General features: G+C 44.1%; 1 protein-coding gene across 4 annotated transcripts in view; it reads right to left on the bottom strand.

Annotated features, from left to right (window-relative positions):
• LOC114599719 (malignant fibrous histiocytoma-amplified sequence 1 homolog) overlaps positions 1-15,626 on the bottom strand; it is a 16,126-nt gene extending 500 nt beyond the window's left edge. The window contains exons 1-10 of one of the 4 annotated variants that reach the window (XM_028735400.2): positions 15,378-15,625; positions 13,114-13,993; positions 11,933-12,224; positions 10,330-10,519; positions 8,684-8,874; positions 7,110-7,591; positions 6,322-6,479; positions 4,772-4,931; positions 2,118-2,188; positions 821-921 (exon numbers count right to left, since the gene is read on the bottom strand). In XM_028735400.2, the coding sequence (XP_028591233.2) occupies positions 821-921; positions 2,118-2,188; positions 4,772-4,931; positions 6,322-6,479; positions 7,110-7,591; positions 8,684-8,874; positions 10,330-10,519; positions 11,933-12,224; positions 13,114-13,993; positions 15,378-15,396 (2,544 nt within the window). In that variant the 5' untranslated portion in view covers positions 15,397-15,625. Of the gene's footprint in view, positions 1-7; positions 922-2,117; positions 2,189-4,771; positions 4,932-6,321; positions 6,480-7,109; positions 7,592-8,683; positions 8,875-10,329; positions 10,520-11,932; positions 12,225-13,113; positions 13,994-15,377 lie in introns of those variants that run through there. The other 3 variants (XM_077931839.1, XR_013393677.1, XM_077931841.1) reach the window with 3 other exon arrangements.
• Positions 15,627-16,537: the final 911 nt, after the last annotated feature.

A 16,537-nucleotide genomic window follows, 5' to 3' on the forward strand; every position in this document is an offset into this window, starting at 1 on the left:
CAGGTAATGGGATAAGGTTACAGAAGTGGCCATTTTGTTAAAAGAAGACAACTTAATTTAAAACGTGTCAGAATAAATAATATTTTATGCAAGGGCACTCTGGGTCCCTTCACACCATGCATTTAAAGCACCCTGGTACGTCTTTAAACCAGTCATGGGTGCTGAGGGGTTGTTGGGCAACCCCTATTCCTCTCCAAGAGCTTGCAGTTTCCCAATCAATCCGTTTTACTAGGGAATTGTACTTCTGTGAGTAGAACAGGGGTCTGCCTTTGAGTGTAGAGCAAGCAGAGGGGTAATCTCCAACCATTAGCACTAGAGTCCTTAGAGGGATTTTCTCTCCATATTAGTACTGTCAAGATTTCTCTTTCATGATTGCAAATTGCAAATAAATATTGGGTGAGCTTTGCAGGGGGTTTTTTTAAAGCTGTGCTAATAATAAGTCAAACCTGCTATATTCAATCACTCTCTAGGAGGAGTAACCAACATGGTGCCCTCCAGCTGTGTTGGACTACAGCTCCCATCATCTCTGGTAAGTGGCCTTGCTGCCTGGTGCTGGTGGGAGTTGGCATCCAGACCTCTCTGGAGGGCACTGTATTGGTTACCCTGCTCTAGGGAATTGCAGTCTGAATTTCCCTAATTGGCATAGGAAATTTTGGGGAAACACTCCAGCACTTTTGGGGAGAAAGTGATGAAGATAATATAATACACCTTTTAAAGCTATATGGTACACTCCAACAGGACTCATCAAGACTGCCTAGACAAAAGTATAAATCCCCAAGAACAAAGCACAGTAAACAGCAGCCCACACATACATGCATACCTGACTTTCCACATGGACAGTGCTGGATCCAAAGGTGGCGTTGCCATAGCTGGTGACATAATACTGTGCAGGGGCCTGGGCAATGCTCCGTTCACTTGGGACTAAAACAATAACATGGTTAGTTATCCAGCTAGTAAATGCGACTACTGACTGGGTGCATATTTCCCCCCTTCATACTCTTAGCTTTGCATTACTATTTCATATTTCCAGTGGGGTTTTTTTTGTGGTACTCACTGATAATCGCACACCAGTACTTCTTTCTTTTTTATGCTGCCCATGGCAGCCAATTTTTGCTGACACCCCACAGTATTTTTATCGATATAAGAGTGCCAGAACCTTTTCCTTTCTTTCATTCTTTTTAACTAAAAAAGCACTGTGTTTTATGATGCTTTGAGCAAGTAGAGGAGGCAGCCAAAGCACAAACTCTGGGCAGTATGCTAAAATGATAGCCGTAATGGAAATTATGAAGGCCTGAGGGGAGGGGAGCAAGGACACACTAGGCCAGCGGTGCCAACTTGAATAAAATATTGGGGAGGGGGACCAGGTAAACCCCTACCCAAATAATCGATCACATGACACTGTGCACACACACACACACCATGCCCATCAACTTGGGAGGGGGGCAGTCCCCTCAAATATTTTATGGGGGGGGGGTCCCGAAGGGACCGCAGTGCCTAGGAGTTGGCTCCTATGCACTGGGCTATGGACATGAGTCAAGAGATGGAAAGCTCCCACCAATCACCTCCTTGCTGTACTTTGGCAAGATCTTCTGATTCATAACACCCCTACTAGCATGATACTATAATACCAGCAATTACAGTAGCTCCTGTTTTGGCCACAATCCAGTGAAGACGTAAACGTGCTTAAACCCACTGAAATCAATCACTTAACTATTAGTTGTTGTCTATATCACCCTCCAACACATTCACAAAACGAAACAGAAGAAGCAACAGGTGCACTTTAGAGGGCAATACAATCATACCTTGGTTCTTGAACAGAATCCGTTCCGGAAGTCCGTTTGACTTTTAAAACCCAAGGTGCAGCTTCCAATTGGCTGCAGCAGCTTCCTGCACTCAATCAGAAACTACAGAAGCAGCATCGGATGTTCAGCTTCCAAAAAAAGTTTGCAAACCGGAACACTTACTTCCAGGTTTGCAGCATTCAGGAGCCAAAACGTTTGAGTCGCAAGGTGTTCGACAACCGAGGTACGACTGTACTTGACAGTCTCTCCTCAGCTCCTGCCCCACACCAGCCAAGTTTAAATGTGTCTACAGCTGAATGAAATCTCCGGTCTCACCTTTTGGTAACAGCAGCTCAGTTTCAAATCGAAAGGCACAAGTTCCACATGTTTTGATTTCTTCTTTGGTCCTTTGGAGAAGGGAAGGAGTACCAAGGCAACAGTAAACAGATTTTGCAATCAAAATATTTATTTTTGGTAACTTTTCAGCTTGAAGGATGGTGACACAAAGGCTGTGTACACAGCACATTTGAAGTGCATCCCCCCCCCCCCGAAAATAATTCTGGTTTGTTAAGGGCTGCTGGGAATTGCCAGTGCCCAGAATTCTTTTGATGAAATAATGGGCTTTAGGGGTATAGTTTGTACACAGCCTAAGGCAGGGACATGGTATCTATGACCCTCCAGATCAGATAAATGCTGGACTAGGGGTTGTATTCCCACATTGGCCATACTCAAGAGTACACCCCCTGAAATTTATGCACATAACTTAGGTACATTAATTCAAACGTGCCGATTCTGAGTAAAACAATCCTAGAATGCTGGACATACAAAAGCCTATTCAAATCTCACCAAACCACTGCTAAGCTCTTGGGGGGGGGGGGGAGTACACAATGATTGGTCTGACTGGCGAAATCTGCCCATTTGTGTTGAACTAAAGTAGAAATGTTCCAAAAGGCTTGCAAATACCATCTTGGTAGTCAAGGTAACCCCAGACTAATTGGTGGTTGTTGCAAAAATGAGCTGATATATATTTATACTCCCTTCCTTTGATATACAGTCGTACCTCGGAAGTTGAACGGAATCCATTCTGTTCAACTTCCGAAATGTTCTGACTTCCAAAGCACGGCTTCTGATTGGCTGCAGGAAGCTCTTGCAGCCAATTGGAAGGCGGGGAAGCACCGTCGGATGTTCGGCTTCTAAAAGAGCGTTCGGAAACCCGGAACACTCACTTCTGGTTTTCGACCGGGAGCCAAAACGTACGAGTTCCAGGGCGTTTGAGAACCAAGGTACGACTGTGTGCTATTTGGTTTGCTTTGCTGTTCTGCTTATCTGTGGATCTTGGGATGCTGGGCTCTAGGCCCAGAGGCAGGAGAAGCTTTGGAGAGCTGCCTCACCATCCAGGTGTGATGGGGTGTTCTGGGCAAACTGACCTATGCTGCTTTGTGCATGAAGGCTGCATGAACGTTTGTTTGGGTGTGGACACCCAGAGCAGAAAGAAGGAGGAACATCAATGCCGCACTTCCCCCATCTCTGTTGGACATCAGAATAGGGGAACATCAGAATAGGGGAAGGAGAGAGTGGCCTATGTGAGAATGTTTGTGGCTGGCTCAAAGGAGGCTGGCTGCTATTTCTGGAACTTGACAGCTTTGAGAAACTTGCTGCTGGTTACACTATTCATAAAAACCTGACAGCACCTGAGAGTTTTAGCCTATCTGGTTTAAATATTTTCAAACATAAATGTTTGTATTTTACACATGCCTTAGAATTTAGATCATGGGTAGGCAAACTAAGGCCCAGGGGCTGGATCTGGCCCAACTGCCTTCTAAATCTGGCTCATGGATGGTCCGGGAATCAGAGTGTTTTTACATGAGTAGAATGTGTGCTTTGATTTAAAATGCATCTCTGGGTTATTTGTGGGGCATAGGAATTCGTTCATTATTTTTTTTCAAAATATAGTCCATCCCCCCACAAGGTTGGAGGGACAGTGGACCGGCCCCCTGCTGAAAAAGTTTGCTGACCCCTGCCTTAGATATTTTAAGCATCATCTATTGATGACTTTTTTTTAATAGTCAATATTGCCTATTTTATCATGAATTTAAAATATTATAGCAATATTTTTATGTTTATTTGGCTTGACATGTTTTGAAATGAATTGGTATTAAGACTGTTGTAATTATGTGTTCTTCCTCCCCCCCCCCTTGCTCTTGTGTGGTATGAATGGATTTAGACATACTTATGTGGAAAAGAGGCATGCGACCTGAAAGAACAACAGTAAAAAAGAACTTGCCTGGCCTATCTCACAGGGTTGTTGTGAACATAAAGAAGTATTTGAAATGAGAGAACTTAACTTGTTATGTGTTGCCTATGGTCTCTTTGTGGGAGAAAGAAAAGCTTGATAGATAACTTGTCTGATTTATATATTGTGCAAATTAGCCCCCTGAGGTCTAGCTAGAAGAATGTGAAGCCTAAAGGAAAAGAAAAAATCAAAACACAACACATCACACATCAAATAAGAGGTGATAAGAAAGATGGACAGTTAATTTGTTTCTTGGTATCACTAGTGGAATAGGGTGGAGCATTGGAGCACAAAATGGCCCATTAGAAATATATGAAAGTTTTTAAATTGACTTTGATGGGTACAGAGCCATCCTCCTAGTTGCTTTGAATTCAGAGCACTTTCCCTCTGGGCCAACATCAGGGCTTTGTTTGAAATACACTATGTGTTCTCAGGGTATGGCCAAAGCTACTGTAGTTGTAACTTAAACATTATGCAAATAACAAAAGGTACCTGTGTTGGCCCATAAGAAAAAAATCAAAATCCATATTAAGGCATTACCTTTATTAGGCTAACCAAAATGTCGCTAAACAGTGTGCAAGATTTCAAATTCTCCAGAAGCCTTCATCACTGAAGATGGAATTTGCTGTTTTTACTGCTGAAAAGTTTGGAAACTTCATGCTCTCAGGGCAGGGGAGCAGAGGGGTGAGATACTTACACTGTGCTTTTGTCATCCACATCTGGCCAGACAAATTCTGCAGGGCAGCCAGCTGTCCGACAAGGTGTCTTCACACAAAGATGGAGACCAGGCCACTCCTCCAAGAGTTTATTGCTGATGGAGATTATTGTCATCACAAAGTCCCACACCAACTGGAATCCTTTGAAAGACAACAGAGAAACGGAACTAAGTGGGATTTTCTGTCTAGATAGTTGGCTAAAGGGAAATGTCGACAGATGCATCTTTTTAGCCAACAGAAGTTGTTGGCAAAACAATTTATCAGCAATAAATAAATAAATTACCGAAAACAACAAAGCCTCCTGTAGTACCCTAAAGGCAGCAAATCTAGCTTTCATAGACTACAGTCCACTTCATCAGATGCACTAAATGTTACCCCAACTTGCAGGCGTATTTGTACATCATTGGGGAGGAAACTGTAAACAGTGAGATCAGAAGGGAAGAAATGCAGAAAACTGCAGGCATAATTCCTTATTAACAGTGACTGTTCACCAAAAATGTGGTTAATGCAAGCATCCTGGCATCAGCAAGGGCAGAGCCACAGCACACATATAAAGTGCATTCAACCCACATTTAAACCATGTGGTTTCCCCAAAGAATCCTGGGGACTCTAGTTTCTCCCCACAGATCTACAATTCCCAGTATCCTTTCCCAGGATTCTCTGGAGAAAGTTATGTGCTCTAAAAGGTGTGTTGGGTGTACTTTAAATGTATGGTGTGGGTCTTCCCTCAGCTAATCAACACATCATCAAATAACCCATTATGCTTATTTAATCCACAAGTGAATAGAACTGAAACCAAACAAGTCCCAAAGTTTTGCACTCGTTTTGCACTAAAAATACCCCACGTTTTGTACCACTCTCCAAACTGAAGAATTGATACAGCAAACCATGGTTCCCAGTTAACATCCAACATTGTCTGATTCACTCCACACTGGTGCAAAATGCAGGGTTTGTGGTGCAAAATGGTGCAAAAGCTTGGCACTGGTTTGGAGGGGACCCCAAATTTCAGGGCACGTGGTTCATGAAGCTTTCCACTGAATTACATTTAAAAGTTCATTATTATCACTTGTGGGGTTGAGTTGGCACAATTTTTAATCACACTACATGTCGGCTCACCAATGTTAGGATGTTTATGTTATCAACTGCTGCCACTGTTAGTAAGGTTTTTATCTTCATCTATGCTTTTCCACATTTCCCTTCCCCCCTGACCTCATTGTTTACAAATCCCTCCCCCAATCATGTATAAATCTACCTACAACTACATGCATCTGAAACTGCCAAATTTAACCTACGCAAAAGTTTTCTGCTGTTTGTGCCTGAGTTTGGTGCTGCCACCATCGGGTCTGTGTTGGCACATCAAATCAAGCTTCAGATTAACGCCCTAAACCAAGCATGATCCTATCTGCTCCAATTTCTCATAAAAGCTTTGTGCTTGATATATGATAATGCTGGCTTTTCAGGTGAAAGACAAAGGAAGGAGATCATTTCTAACATCCAACAAAGTAAGTCAAAGTTTGTCCTTCTGTGGTACCTGCCCTCTCAGCTGGTTTTCTGCACCTGAGTTCAATGTAGCTATATCCTTTCTGGTTGTTCGCTTTGATCAGTAAAGGTTTGCCACTGCAGATGAGCAGGCATATCGCTTTTGCAACCCAGTGGGTTGAGAAGAAAGAGCAAGCTTTAACCATGAGCCTGGAAAGAAAGAAACAACAGCCAATGCCTTCAGATCCAATCACGCATGTGCACAATGTATTTCCTTGGGTGTGCAGCCAGGGAATATATGAAGAGAGAGAGAGAGAGAGAGAGAGAGAGAGAGAGAGAGAGAGAGAGAGAGAGAGAGACTCATTCTTGGTTGTAAATGATATTGGTTTAATTTATCAAACAAACAAAAGAAACTAAAACTTAACTAAATGTAACTTTTTAAATTAAACTTTACTTAAAAAATACAAACTGATCAAAAGACACACAAAATACCAAAATTTTGCTGTAGTGCAATTTTTGCTTGATAATTTCTGTGGGAAATGTATGTTTGTGGCTGCCCCAGGTTATGCAAATTAGCAAATTTTCATGACTGCGGCCCAAATTCAAAGGAGATTGCAAACAGCAGAAATTGGTCATAAGCTGGGCCATCACTTCATATGACCTCTATGCAACCAGCAGTCTGTTTAACCAGAGCTTTTTTTCAGCTGGAACTCACCAGAACTCAGTTCCAGCCCCTCTCAGGTGAGCACAATTGCCATTCACAATTGTGCTCTCAGGTGAGCACAATTGCCATTCTAAGAGGGAGGTGTTCTTGGTAATTTCTGGCACCTTTTTTCCTACCTTTTGAAGAAGCCCTCTGGGATCTCTGGGGAAAAGTAGACACGGATATGAAGGTCTTCTTTGTGGTCTCCTCCCCACATTTTGGAAACCTCCTCACTCTGGTTGAGATAAGTGGGAAATAGGTAGTGAGTTTCCTCATGGCCTTGTGTGGCTTCCCATGGCAATCCAGGCACAAACACTCGGGCTCTTGGATTGAGCCCCTCTGCATTTCTGACCTCCAGACAGATCTCAAAGTGCTCCAGCAGGCTAAAGAGCTTCCCCTTCTGAGATCTGCTGCCCACCATTTCCTCAAAGACGTCTCTCATGCCATCCAGGTAGAGCTGGTGCTTGAGCAAAGCTCTCATGGCCTTCTGGCACAACATGGCCTTTGACTTGAACGCCCACACCCAGTTGGCCCGGTCTCGAATGGTGGCATGTTCTGCTATCAAGATGTCCACAGCAATGCTCTCCAGCTGCTGCGTCAGGCCATACCGGACAAGAGTCTGGAAGAACAGAAGCATTAAAAAAAAAACAACCCAGGCATAGAAAAATTAAGTCTTAAATACACGACAGGTAAGGCTCACACTTTCCCTAGATCAGGGGTAGCAAATACATTCTTCAGATGTTTTGGACCACAACTCCCATCAGCCCAAGCCAGCATGATAAGTAGACAGCGATGATGGGAGTTGTAGTTAAAAATATTTGAAAGCACCAAGTTGGGGAAGCCTGCCTAACCCTCTTAGCATATGCTGCAGCTATTAGGAGTCATTGAAAGAAAATGGCTTCCAGCAAAGATGTGGTTGGCAAGCGGGAATTCAGAACTGGTCTCTCTCAGTAGCTGATACGCACAGGTGAATCAACACACATGCCTGGCTAGTCCATCCCGCTGTATTATCTGCAATCCTATTGTGAGATGCAATGCCGACGCTGATGCAGTGTTTCAAAGATGGCAAGGGGGGGCATGGGGGACACACAGACTGTCCCTATAGTCCATTCTTTGCTATCTTTCCAAGATAAACCCTTTTGGAGCAAGTGGTCTCATTTAGACAGTAATTACCTGAAATACCCATTCTGTGCTAGAACACAACCCAGAAGGTCATAAAAGTCTTGCATTCGCCTCTACAGCTTGCAGTGTGAACATGCTGACCTGAAGGACGTGCCTGCCTTTGGAATGCAAGGGATCAGGCGTGGTGAAGATGCATTACTGATTTCCTCGATCAGGTTCAAACTAGATGTGGTTAGTGGGGACAACAAGATGGTGGGCATAACTCCCTCCTGTAATGAGGCATTAACCACTCCCTGGACCCATCTAGCCAATTCCCACCTACTAGATTTCATAGTAGTGTATAAATAAAAGGCACAGAACATCCGTCTGTAAAGCAGTTGGCAACCTCAGGCTGAGCCGTGGCACTCTAAAGGATGTTGTCTGTTGATCTCCTAGAAAACTTTCTGCTGTGACATGGTAAATAAATAAATGCTACACGCTTGTGTGGCACCTCCATTTTCATTCCCCTTCTAGCTAACTTCAGAGAATCAACGTTTCTACAGCATAAAGAGATCTGGTGTGGAAGCAGCCAAGGACACCTGGCACTCACTTTGAAGATGGTTATGAGAATGTCCGGGCATAGAAACACCGTGCTCTCCAGCTGCTTGACCTCTTCGTACCACACGATTAGCCCAATGCGGTGAAGGTATCTCAGGATATCCCGCAGAAGTTCTACATCAAGGTGGGTCAGGTGATACTGACAGGAAAGCTCTCTGTGCAACAAACTCAGATCCATCATACCTAAAGGACCATTAGAAGAAGACTTGTTTCTAGTGACTGCAAGGGATCCACAGAACGAAATACTTTGAGTCAGCAGGTTTGGGATCAGCCTGTCCGTAGAATGGGATGGATGGATTTGTCAAATTTGGATTATCTCCGTTTCTCATATTTCCACCCCTAAACCCATTTATCAACGTTTCCACATGACTTGGCTATTCATTTATAAATTTTGAAGAACGGCTGTCTTTCAGTCTGCGTATTGTTTCAGAAAGTGTGAATTACCGTATTTTTTGCCCTATAAGACACACCAGACCACAAGACGCACCTAGTTTTTGGAGGAGGAAAACAAGAAAACAAATATTCTGAATCTCAGAAGCCAGAACAGCAAGAGGGATCGCTGCGCAGTGAAAGCAGCAATCCCTCTTGCTGTTCTGGCTTCTGGGATAGCTGCGCAGCCTGCATTCGCTCCATAAGACGAACACACATTTCCCTTTCCCCTTACTTTTTAGGAGGGAAAAAGTGAGTCTTATAGAGCAAAAAATACGGTAGGTAAGGTTCGCCTCTAGATGTGATCTGAAAGTCTTCCCCATCCCTGTCTATAAGTGATTGAAATGCTGTAGTTCTGCTGTTGGAGCAGAACTAGAGGAGGACAGTAAATACTAAAGAGGTCAGTGCTAATGAAGAATCACATCCTTACTTAAGCTGGCTCCTCCAGGTGGTTAACAACTATTTTGGAATTCATTGTAGATCTGGGAATGTGAAAATGTTCCCATAGTTTTAAATTTGAATGTTTGGGGAGTTTTCTCTGTGGTCTTGCTGCAGAAGGGGATCAGGGCCATCAACCAGTGATCATTTTACTTTATTTTATATGCTTTATGCTTGGTTCAAATGTTATTATGCTTTAATTGGATTTTTATGCTTTTACTGGATTTTTATTATGTTTAAAACCCTGCCCAACTTTTCAGGCTGAGTGGACTATAAAAATAAGCAAATTGACCACAGAAGAGAAGCCAGTATCAGCCTCCTGCTATTGTCCTGAGGGACAGCTGTCTGAGAGACTGCCTCAGAGACTTTGGTTCTCCCCCCAAGCAATCTAGAGGCCATCACCCTTATTGCAAGTGTTTATGAGGAGGCTGTGATGGTGGCTGTGTATTTCAGCGAAATACACTCCATGTACATAGAAAACTGCCATCTACTGAGTCTGACTATTGGTGCATCTTGCTCAGTTTTCATCTATGCTGATGATCTCCAGGGTTTCAAGGCAAGGGAGTCTTTCCCAAGAGATGCTGGGGAATGAACTGGGAACCTTCCACATGCAACGAAAGCAGATATACTACCCCAAGCAACATCTCTTCCCAAATGTTCAGAAGGACCCTGTTCTGCATCATGCCTTCACCTACTCAAGGGCTAGGATCTTGCATTTAAAAGGGGGAAGAGAGGGGAGGCGCAAAATGCCCATTCATAACGGTTACTTGCCATGCTCTGCCAACTCTTCATTTTTTTGCACAATATTCACAATTGCAGCTTCTACTTGCTTGTAGATAGGGGGCAGCACTTGGATGACATTCGGGAAGACAGCTTCATTCTTGACGTGCTTCAGAATTGTGCCTTCGAGTGTTTTGATGTCCTCGTAATCCATGCAATTGACGGGAACAAGGTCCAAAACCTGGGGCAAAAAAATATACAGATGCCACAAACAAACAAACAAACCAAAACTCCAAACAGTTTACAAGCAAGCAATAGATGCAAACGACCGAAGACTCAGATTGGCATCTTGTTATTCTGGTGGGCAGTCCATGGTTTATGCATGCTGGTGGCCAGGGGGTTTGCTCGTGTCATAGAACTTGAGATTCCTACAATCAAACTAAATCTCTAGATGGACATGAGATTCAGAACAGATGAAAGGAAGTATCTTATTCATAAGTGAAAGAAGTCATCTGTCAGTGGTGGTTGGCTGCATCCTCCCAGATCTGAAGATTTATGCCTCAAAGAATCAACTGCTGGGGAACAATAACTTCAGGTTCCACTTGTGGGTGCCCACAGGCACAAGGCTAGCCACTATTGGAAGCAGGTCGCTGGGCACGGCCAGAGGAAAAACGGGGTGGATCAACTCATATAAATTTTACCTTTGTACAGCGGGATATCTTGTAATTCACTCACACACTGCTCTCGGTCCTGCATTCAGGCAAGTGAGAGACATTATCAAAGTCCAGCTGGGCCGAAGCACTCGTGGAAGGTGTAAAAGTAAGGCCAGTGAGAGGTGTGGGCTGGCAAAAGGGGTGTGTGCTTAGGGCGGGTCTCAATGGCCTGCAGCATTAGTCTCAAGGGCCACTGAGGGTGACCTTGTGGGACATATTTGGCCCCCATATAGGAGGTGCCCACCCCTGGAATGAATGGACTTTTGGTCTGCTCTAGGCAACTTCTTTTGTTCTTAAGGTTCAATGTCCCAGCCTCCAAAATGTCTATATACCCCCCACCAACAAATATGCTGCTTGTTCACATCCTACTTTTGACTAAGGAGTTGACAAATTGGGGGCCAGATGGCACCACGCACAAGAGAGCCATGTTACTGCCTGTGCTTTCTGACTGGTGTATGGAAAAGCACATGAATCTGACCTTTGAATAGTTTGTAAGTAAACTATTTTTAACTTCCCAAACATGTTTTCCCCCCTATGATGGGGAAATGGGAAGTTTTGGAACTCACAAGGACATATTTTAAAGGTCCAACAGTCTATTTTTACACATTTCACTTTTCTGCATATTTTGTGATTTTAAATCTCTGCTCACCCAAGGGTACTTGTCCCAAACCTGAATCTTGGCATCCAGGGAATTCTCTTTTTATCTACTTAATTTTTCTTTCCCAACCAACACTCTTGGGAGTTTACATCACATCATATTCTGTAATGCAGGGACTGGAAACTTGTGGCCTCCCAGATGTTGTTGGACTCCTAACTCAGGTCAAGCCACAGGCATTGTAACTGATGGTCAGGGAGTTCTGTCCAACATCTGACGGGCCACAGGTTTCTCACCCCTGATGTAGGGCATCCTAAATATTCAAAATACACCACATTTTCCTCACCGTAAGGGTGCATTGCTCCATTTCCTTCAGCCTATTCCACTGGTCCACAAAGAACTCTGATTCCTCATTGTCCTCCAGGTTGGCAATGAGATGGGCTAAGGTGCTCTTTCTCTCATCCAGCATGTCCTGGATCTTGCTCATTATATCCTCTTTCTTTTCTTTAACCTCCTGCTCACAACAAACATCTATGTGAGTTCCAACGGGAAGGACCACAGAGTTGGGCACTCGCATAAAGAGGTTGTTAATCCAAAATCCAACAAGCTCCTTGAAGGAGTCATCGCTCCGCTGATACCTGAAAAAGGGAAGCTCCAGATCACTCACAGACTCAGCCCGCTGCCCTGACATTCTTTGGGTAAACAAATTTGTTTCTCTAATATTGGTAGCTCACAAAGAGAGTGAGGTCACATTCACGATATGCACTTAAAGCACACGATTTCCCCCAAAGAGTCCCGGGAACTGTGGTTTGTTAGGCGTGCTGGGAATTGTAGTTCTCTGTGGGTAAAGTACAGCTCCCAGTATTCTTTCAGGGAATGATAAATGCTTTAAATACATGTTGTGGATGCGACCGGAGCTTAATACAGATATCAAGAAGTGGCCTCTGCTATGAGAAAAATATATTCTTCCCAGCTTGCAATTGTGGCACTTGTGAAAATATCCATAAGAAGAGAGTAATAATGATTTTCCATAAAAGTAATATTAATTGATTGGTAGTGGCCAAGCAAAAAAGATTTCACTCAGTGAATAATGGAAAGCATGCTTTGTTGTTGTCTTTTTTAGTTTAGATGGGGTGCAATGATGAGTAGTGCACCTCAATGTCTAACTAAGGCCTCTGCAATAGGCTTTAGCATGCAGTGCAAGCCTATGCAAGTTTGCTTGAAAGTGTTCAGTGGAGCTTCCAAGTGTGCATAAGATTTAAGACTTCATTAGCTCACTGCTCTCTGATGGGCATACAGTACTAGCAGGGATAAAACTCCTGCAATTATAGAGTTTCTGGCTGACAAAAAAAGCTAACTTCATACCCAGGAGTACAAATTTAGCCAAAGACAACACATTTAAATCCCATTCACTTATAAACAGGAATGTGAAGCACACACGTAAATCGACCCCGCTGGTGCCAACAGGACTTAAAAGCCACGCTCCCCTTTGCCCTCCATTCGCAAGGTAAGGAAGATGACACTTACTGCTGAAAGTTAATGACCAAGATGACCAGAGCCTGTGGGGTGATGAACATGTGGTGAGTCATATAGTATTCCAATTGGCCAGCAAAGTCCCAGAAGAGAAAAGTGAAGCCTTGGATCTGGAACTCACTGATCTCAATCCCAACGGTCCGCTCTTCCTCCGACATTTGAACTATTTGCCTTTGCTTCAGGCTTTTGCAAATGGTGGACTTCCCTGCTAAGGACATCCCCAGGAACATGGTCTTGACTCGCCTGTCCTCTTCCGCTCGGCTGTTTTGCAGCTGGTCGAAGTAGCTGATGATCTGCCTGAGGCCTCCTGCACAGACCTCATAGGGAGGCTCCCGGAGAGGATTCCCGCTGACCTTGAACATCTTCAGAGGCAGCTCCTTGAACATCTTCACGGGAAGCTGGCGCAGCTTGTTGTTATACAGGTAGAGCTCTTGCAAACATTTCAGCTCCAAGACCGCCAAAGGGATAGCTAGGAACAAGTTGTTGGACAGGTTGAGGTACTGGAGGCTGCTGCAACAGACTGCCAGGTCCTTGGGAAGCCTATCTAAGCGGTTGTTGTTCAGTCGAAGATGTCTCAACTTTGGAAGGCAGGAAAAGACTCCCTCTGGGATAACACGGATTTGGTTCTGGTTGAGTTCCAGCTTCTCCAGATGGACCAAGCTCCTAATTTCCTCTGGAAAGTCTATGATATCATTTTTAGACAAAACCAGCTTTCTCAGGTTGCAAAGTTTTGCAATCCCAGGGAGCTGTTTCAGCTTGTTCCGGTCTAAATTCAAGCTTTCTATGCCATTATTTTGCAGGACCTCAGGTGGAACCACTCGGAGCCTAAGTCTGGAAAGTGTCACTTCATTGCGGTAGTCTTCTTGCCCTTGATCTGATGAACAGAGGGCACAAGATACTGGATTTATCAAGAAAAAGGACCATTGCTTCCAAGTGAGTAGCTTGCCAGACACTGCTGAAATTACCGTATTTTTTGCTCTATAAGACTCACTTTTTCCGTCCTAAAAAGGGGGAATGTGTGTGCATCTTATGCAGCGAATGCAGGCTGTGCAGCTATCCCAGAAGCCAGAACAGCAAGAGGGATTGCTGCTTTCACTGCGCAGCGATCCCTCTTGCTGTTCTGGCTTCTGAGATTCAGAATATATTTTTTCTTGTTTTCCTCCTCCAAAAACTAGGTGCGTCTTGTGGTCTGGTGCGTCTTATAGAGCAAAAAATACGGTATTTCATGCCACACACACACATGTTAACGCTCCAGCTCTTAACCGTGTAATGCTAAACCCTTTTACTAGGGACAAAACCTAATTGTTTAGAGAGGGAATTATTTCTGACAAACATACAGAGAATTTTACCGTACATCACTTCATCTGGAATTAACCCTTTTCTACTGTTTAGCTGCCTGGTTCTGAGTATAGGAGAGTAGTTAAATTATAACCAGGTTGCTGTAACTGTATGTGCACGTAAATGCAAGAGAAATTGGAGACAGGATGGGGTAGGGCTTGTGGTATGCTTAAGGTCCGACATAGCCCACTCTTTTATTTTAGGTTTGTATGTATGTATTTATTTTATTTATACCCTGCCTTTCCTCTAAGGAGCTCAAGGTGGCAGACATGGTTTTCTTCCTCCCGACTGTATCCTCACAACAACCCTGTGAGGTAGGTTAAGACAAAGAAGCTGACTGGTCCAAGACCACCCAGTGCATTTTTGTATTTTCAGTCAGAAGTCATTCTCACAGAGCTCAGCAAATGAGGCAGGATTTAAAATATAATATCATTTCAATACAGTTCCTCTAACCAGGCCTACTTCTGAACACATTATTTGAAAAAAAGATCCACTGCATTGAACACAAAGGGCATAATAAAAGGGACTCATAAGAGACAGGAACAGCCTGTGCTGTTGGGGGCTTCCTCTGGCCTTTTCACTGCTGCAGCTCCCGTAGCTGAGGAGTTAAGCAGCCGTACTTGAAAAGGTCAGCTTTAAAACATCTCGCCTCTTCTGTCTGTCAATGTTGCAATGAGAAGGACTGAGAAAGTTCTGATTCTATGCACAGCCTGTGCCAAAACCTGAACATATGTCTCTTGGCACAGGATTACTATTTTAAAGATGGCAAGTTCTCTCTCTCTCATCCTAACAAATGGCAGGTAGGCCCAGCATCAGCACCCAGCACCTGACCAAGCCCTCCTCCAGCACTGCCCCTTCCATTGTTTTTCTACTCCACTCCAAGCAGCAGCAATCAGTAGGAATCAAAGGCAGGTACTCACTAGATCCATGCTGGGCCATGTTGTTGTCCTGCCGCTCCCTGCTTCACAAGCCACGGCTATATCCTTCTGACGTAACCATCTGCTTTCATTTCCTCAATTCTCTCTTTCAAAAGCCTTTACCTCCTTCTTCTTCCCACAATTAATTGTGCAAGATGTGAAACTTTGTGTGGGGCAAAATTGAAGGCGCAGCACAGTTAAAATCACCACAGCCGTTTCCCCAGTATATGATTGCCAGCCAGTGAAATGGAGGGATATATATATATATATATATATATATATATATATATATTCCTTCACACTTGCTGGTGTGACCATGGCCCTTTCTTGCAGGGCTGGCCCAAGACATGTTGCTGCCTGAGGCAAAGGACAAAATGGCACACCCCTCATTTAAGGTTCTGAAGCCAAGTGGGGAGGTGGTCAAATAGCCTCCTCTGTTGCTCCTGAGGGCAGCAGGCTAGCACAGGGCAGGCCATGTGGGGCGTAGCAGAGGGGAATAGTTGGGAGGGGGCTCAAGAGGAACAGTTGGGGGCCTGCAACCTTTGGCCCCCACCCCAGCATCTGCCAGCTGAGGCAGTTGCTTCCCTCTGCGTAAGGCCAGCCCTGCTTTCTTAGGATTGTGATGTTGCTCTCTAGACCAGTCAAACTCCACTTTCAGTTCATAACATCCTCTTATCTGGGGTGAAAGTAGACAAAGACCCATACATGTAGCTATCTTTGTGGCCTTCAAAAGGGAGGGGGAGTATCTTGTCCCCAGCGAAAGCTAGATGGCAGGCCTAACAGACAAAACCTTGTGTTATCTTCTTGCTGATAAAGACAGACACGCAATTCATAAAGTAGTCCTTTTTGCAAAAGGTTAGAAACAAAACTGTAGCTGGGTATGATGGTGGCCATCTTATCTAATGGCTTATAGGCAGAGCCCATCATCGGTCAGTTTTTATTCAAAGTTGCTTTTGTGTTTTAATTTGTACATTGGATATTCTTCATAGCATTGCAAATCTATAACTTGTTTCACTGATTTAATAAAGGGCAGGTGCTGAACCTACTGGTCACCCCAGTTTAGGGAGGGGTGGGGAGAAGAGAAGAGAACAATGACCACAGATTACTCCAAACAGGTAAATGTGCATGTAAAGCCAAACCCAGATGGAAAGGTGGGGAAACGG

This window comes from Podarcis muralis, chromosome 1, assembly GCF_964188315.1.
Source record: "Podarcis muralis chromosome 1, rPodMur119.hap1.1, whole genome shotgun sequence".
NCBI classification, from domain to species: Eukaryota; Metazoa; Chordata; class Lepidosauria; order Squamata; family Lacertidae; genus Podarcis; species Podarcis muralis.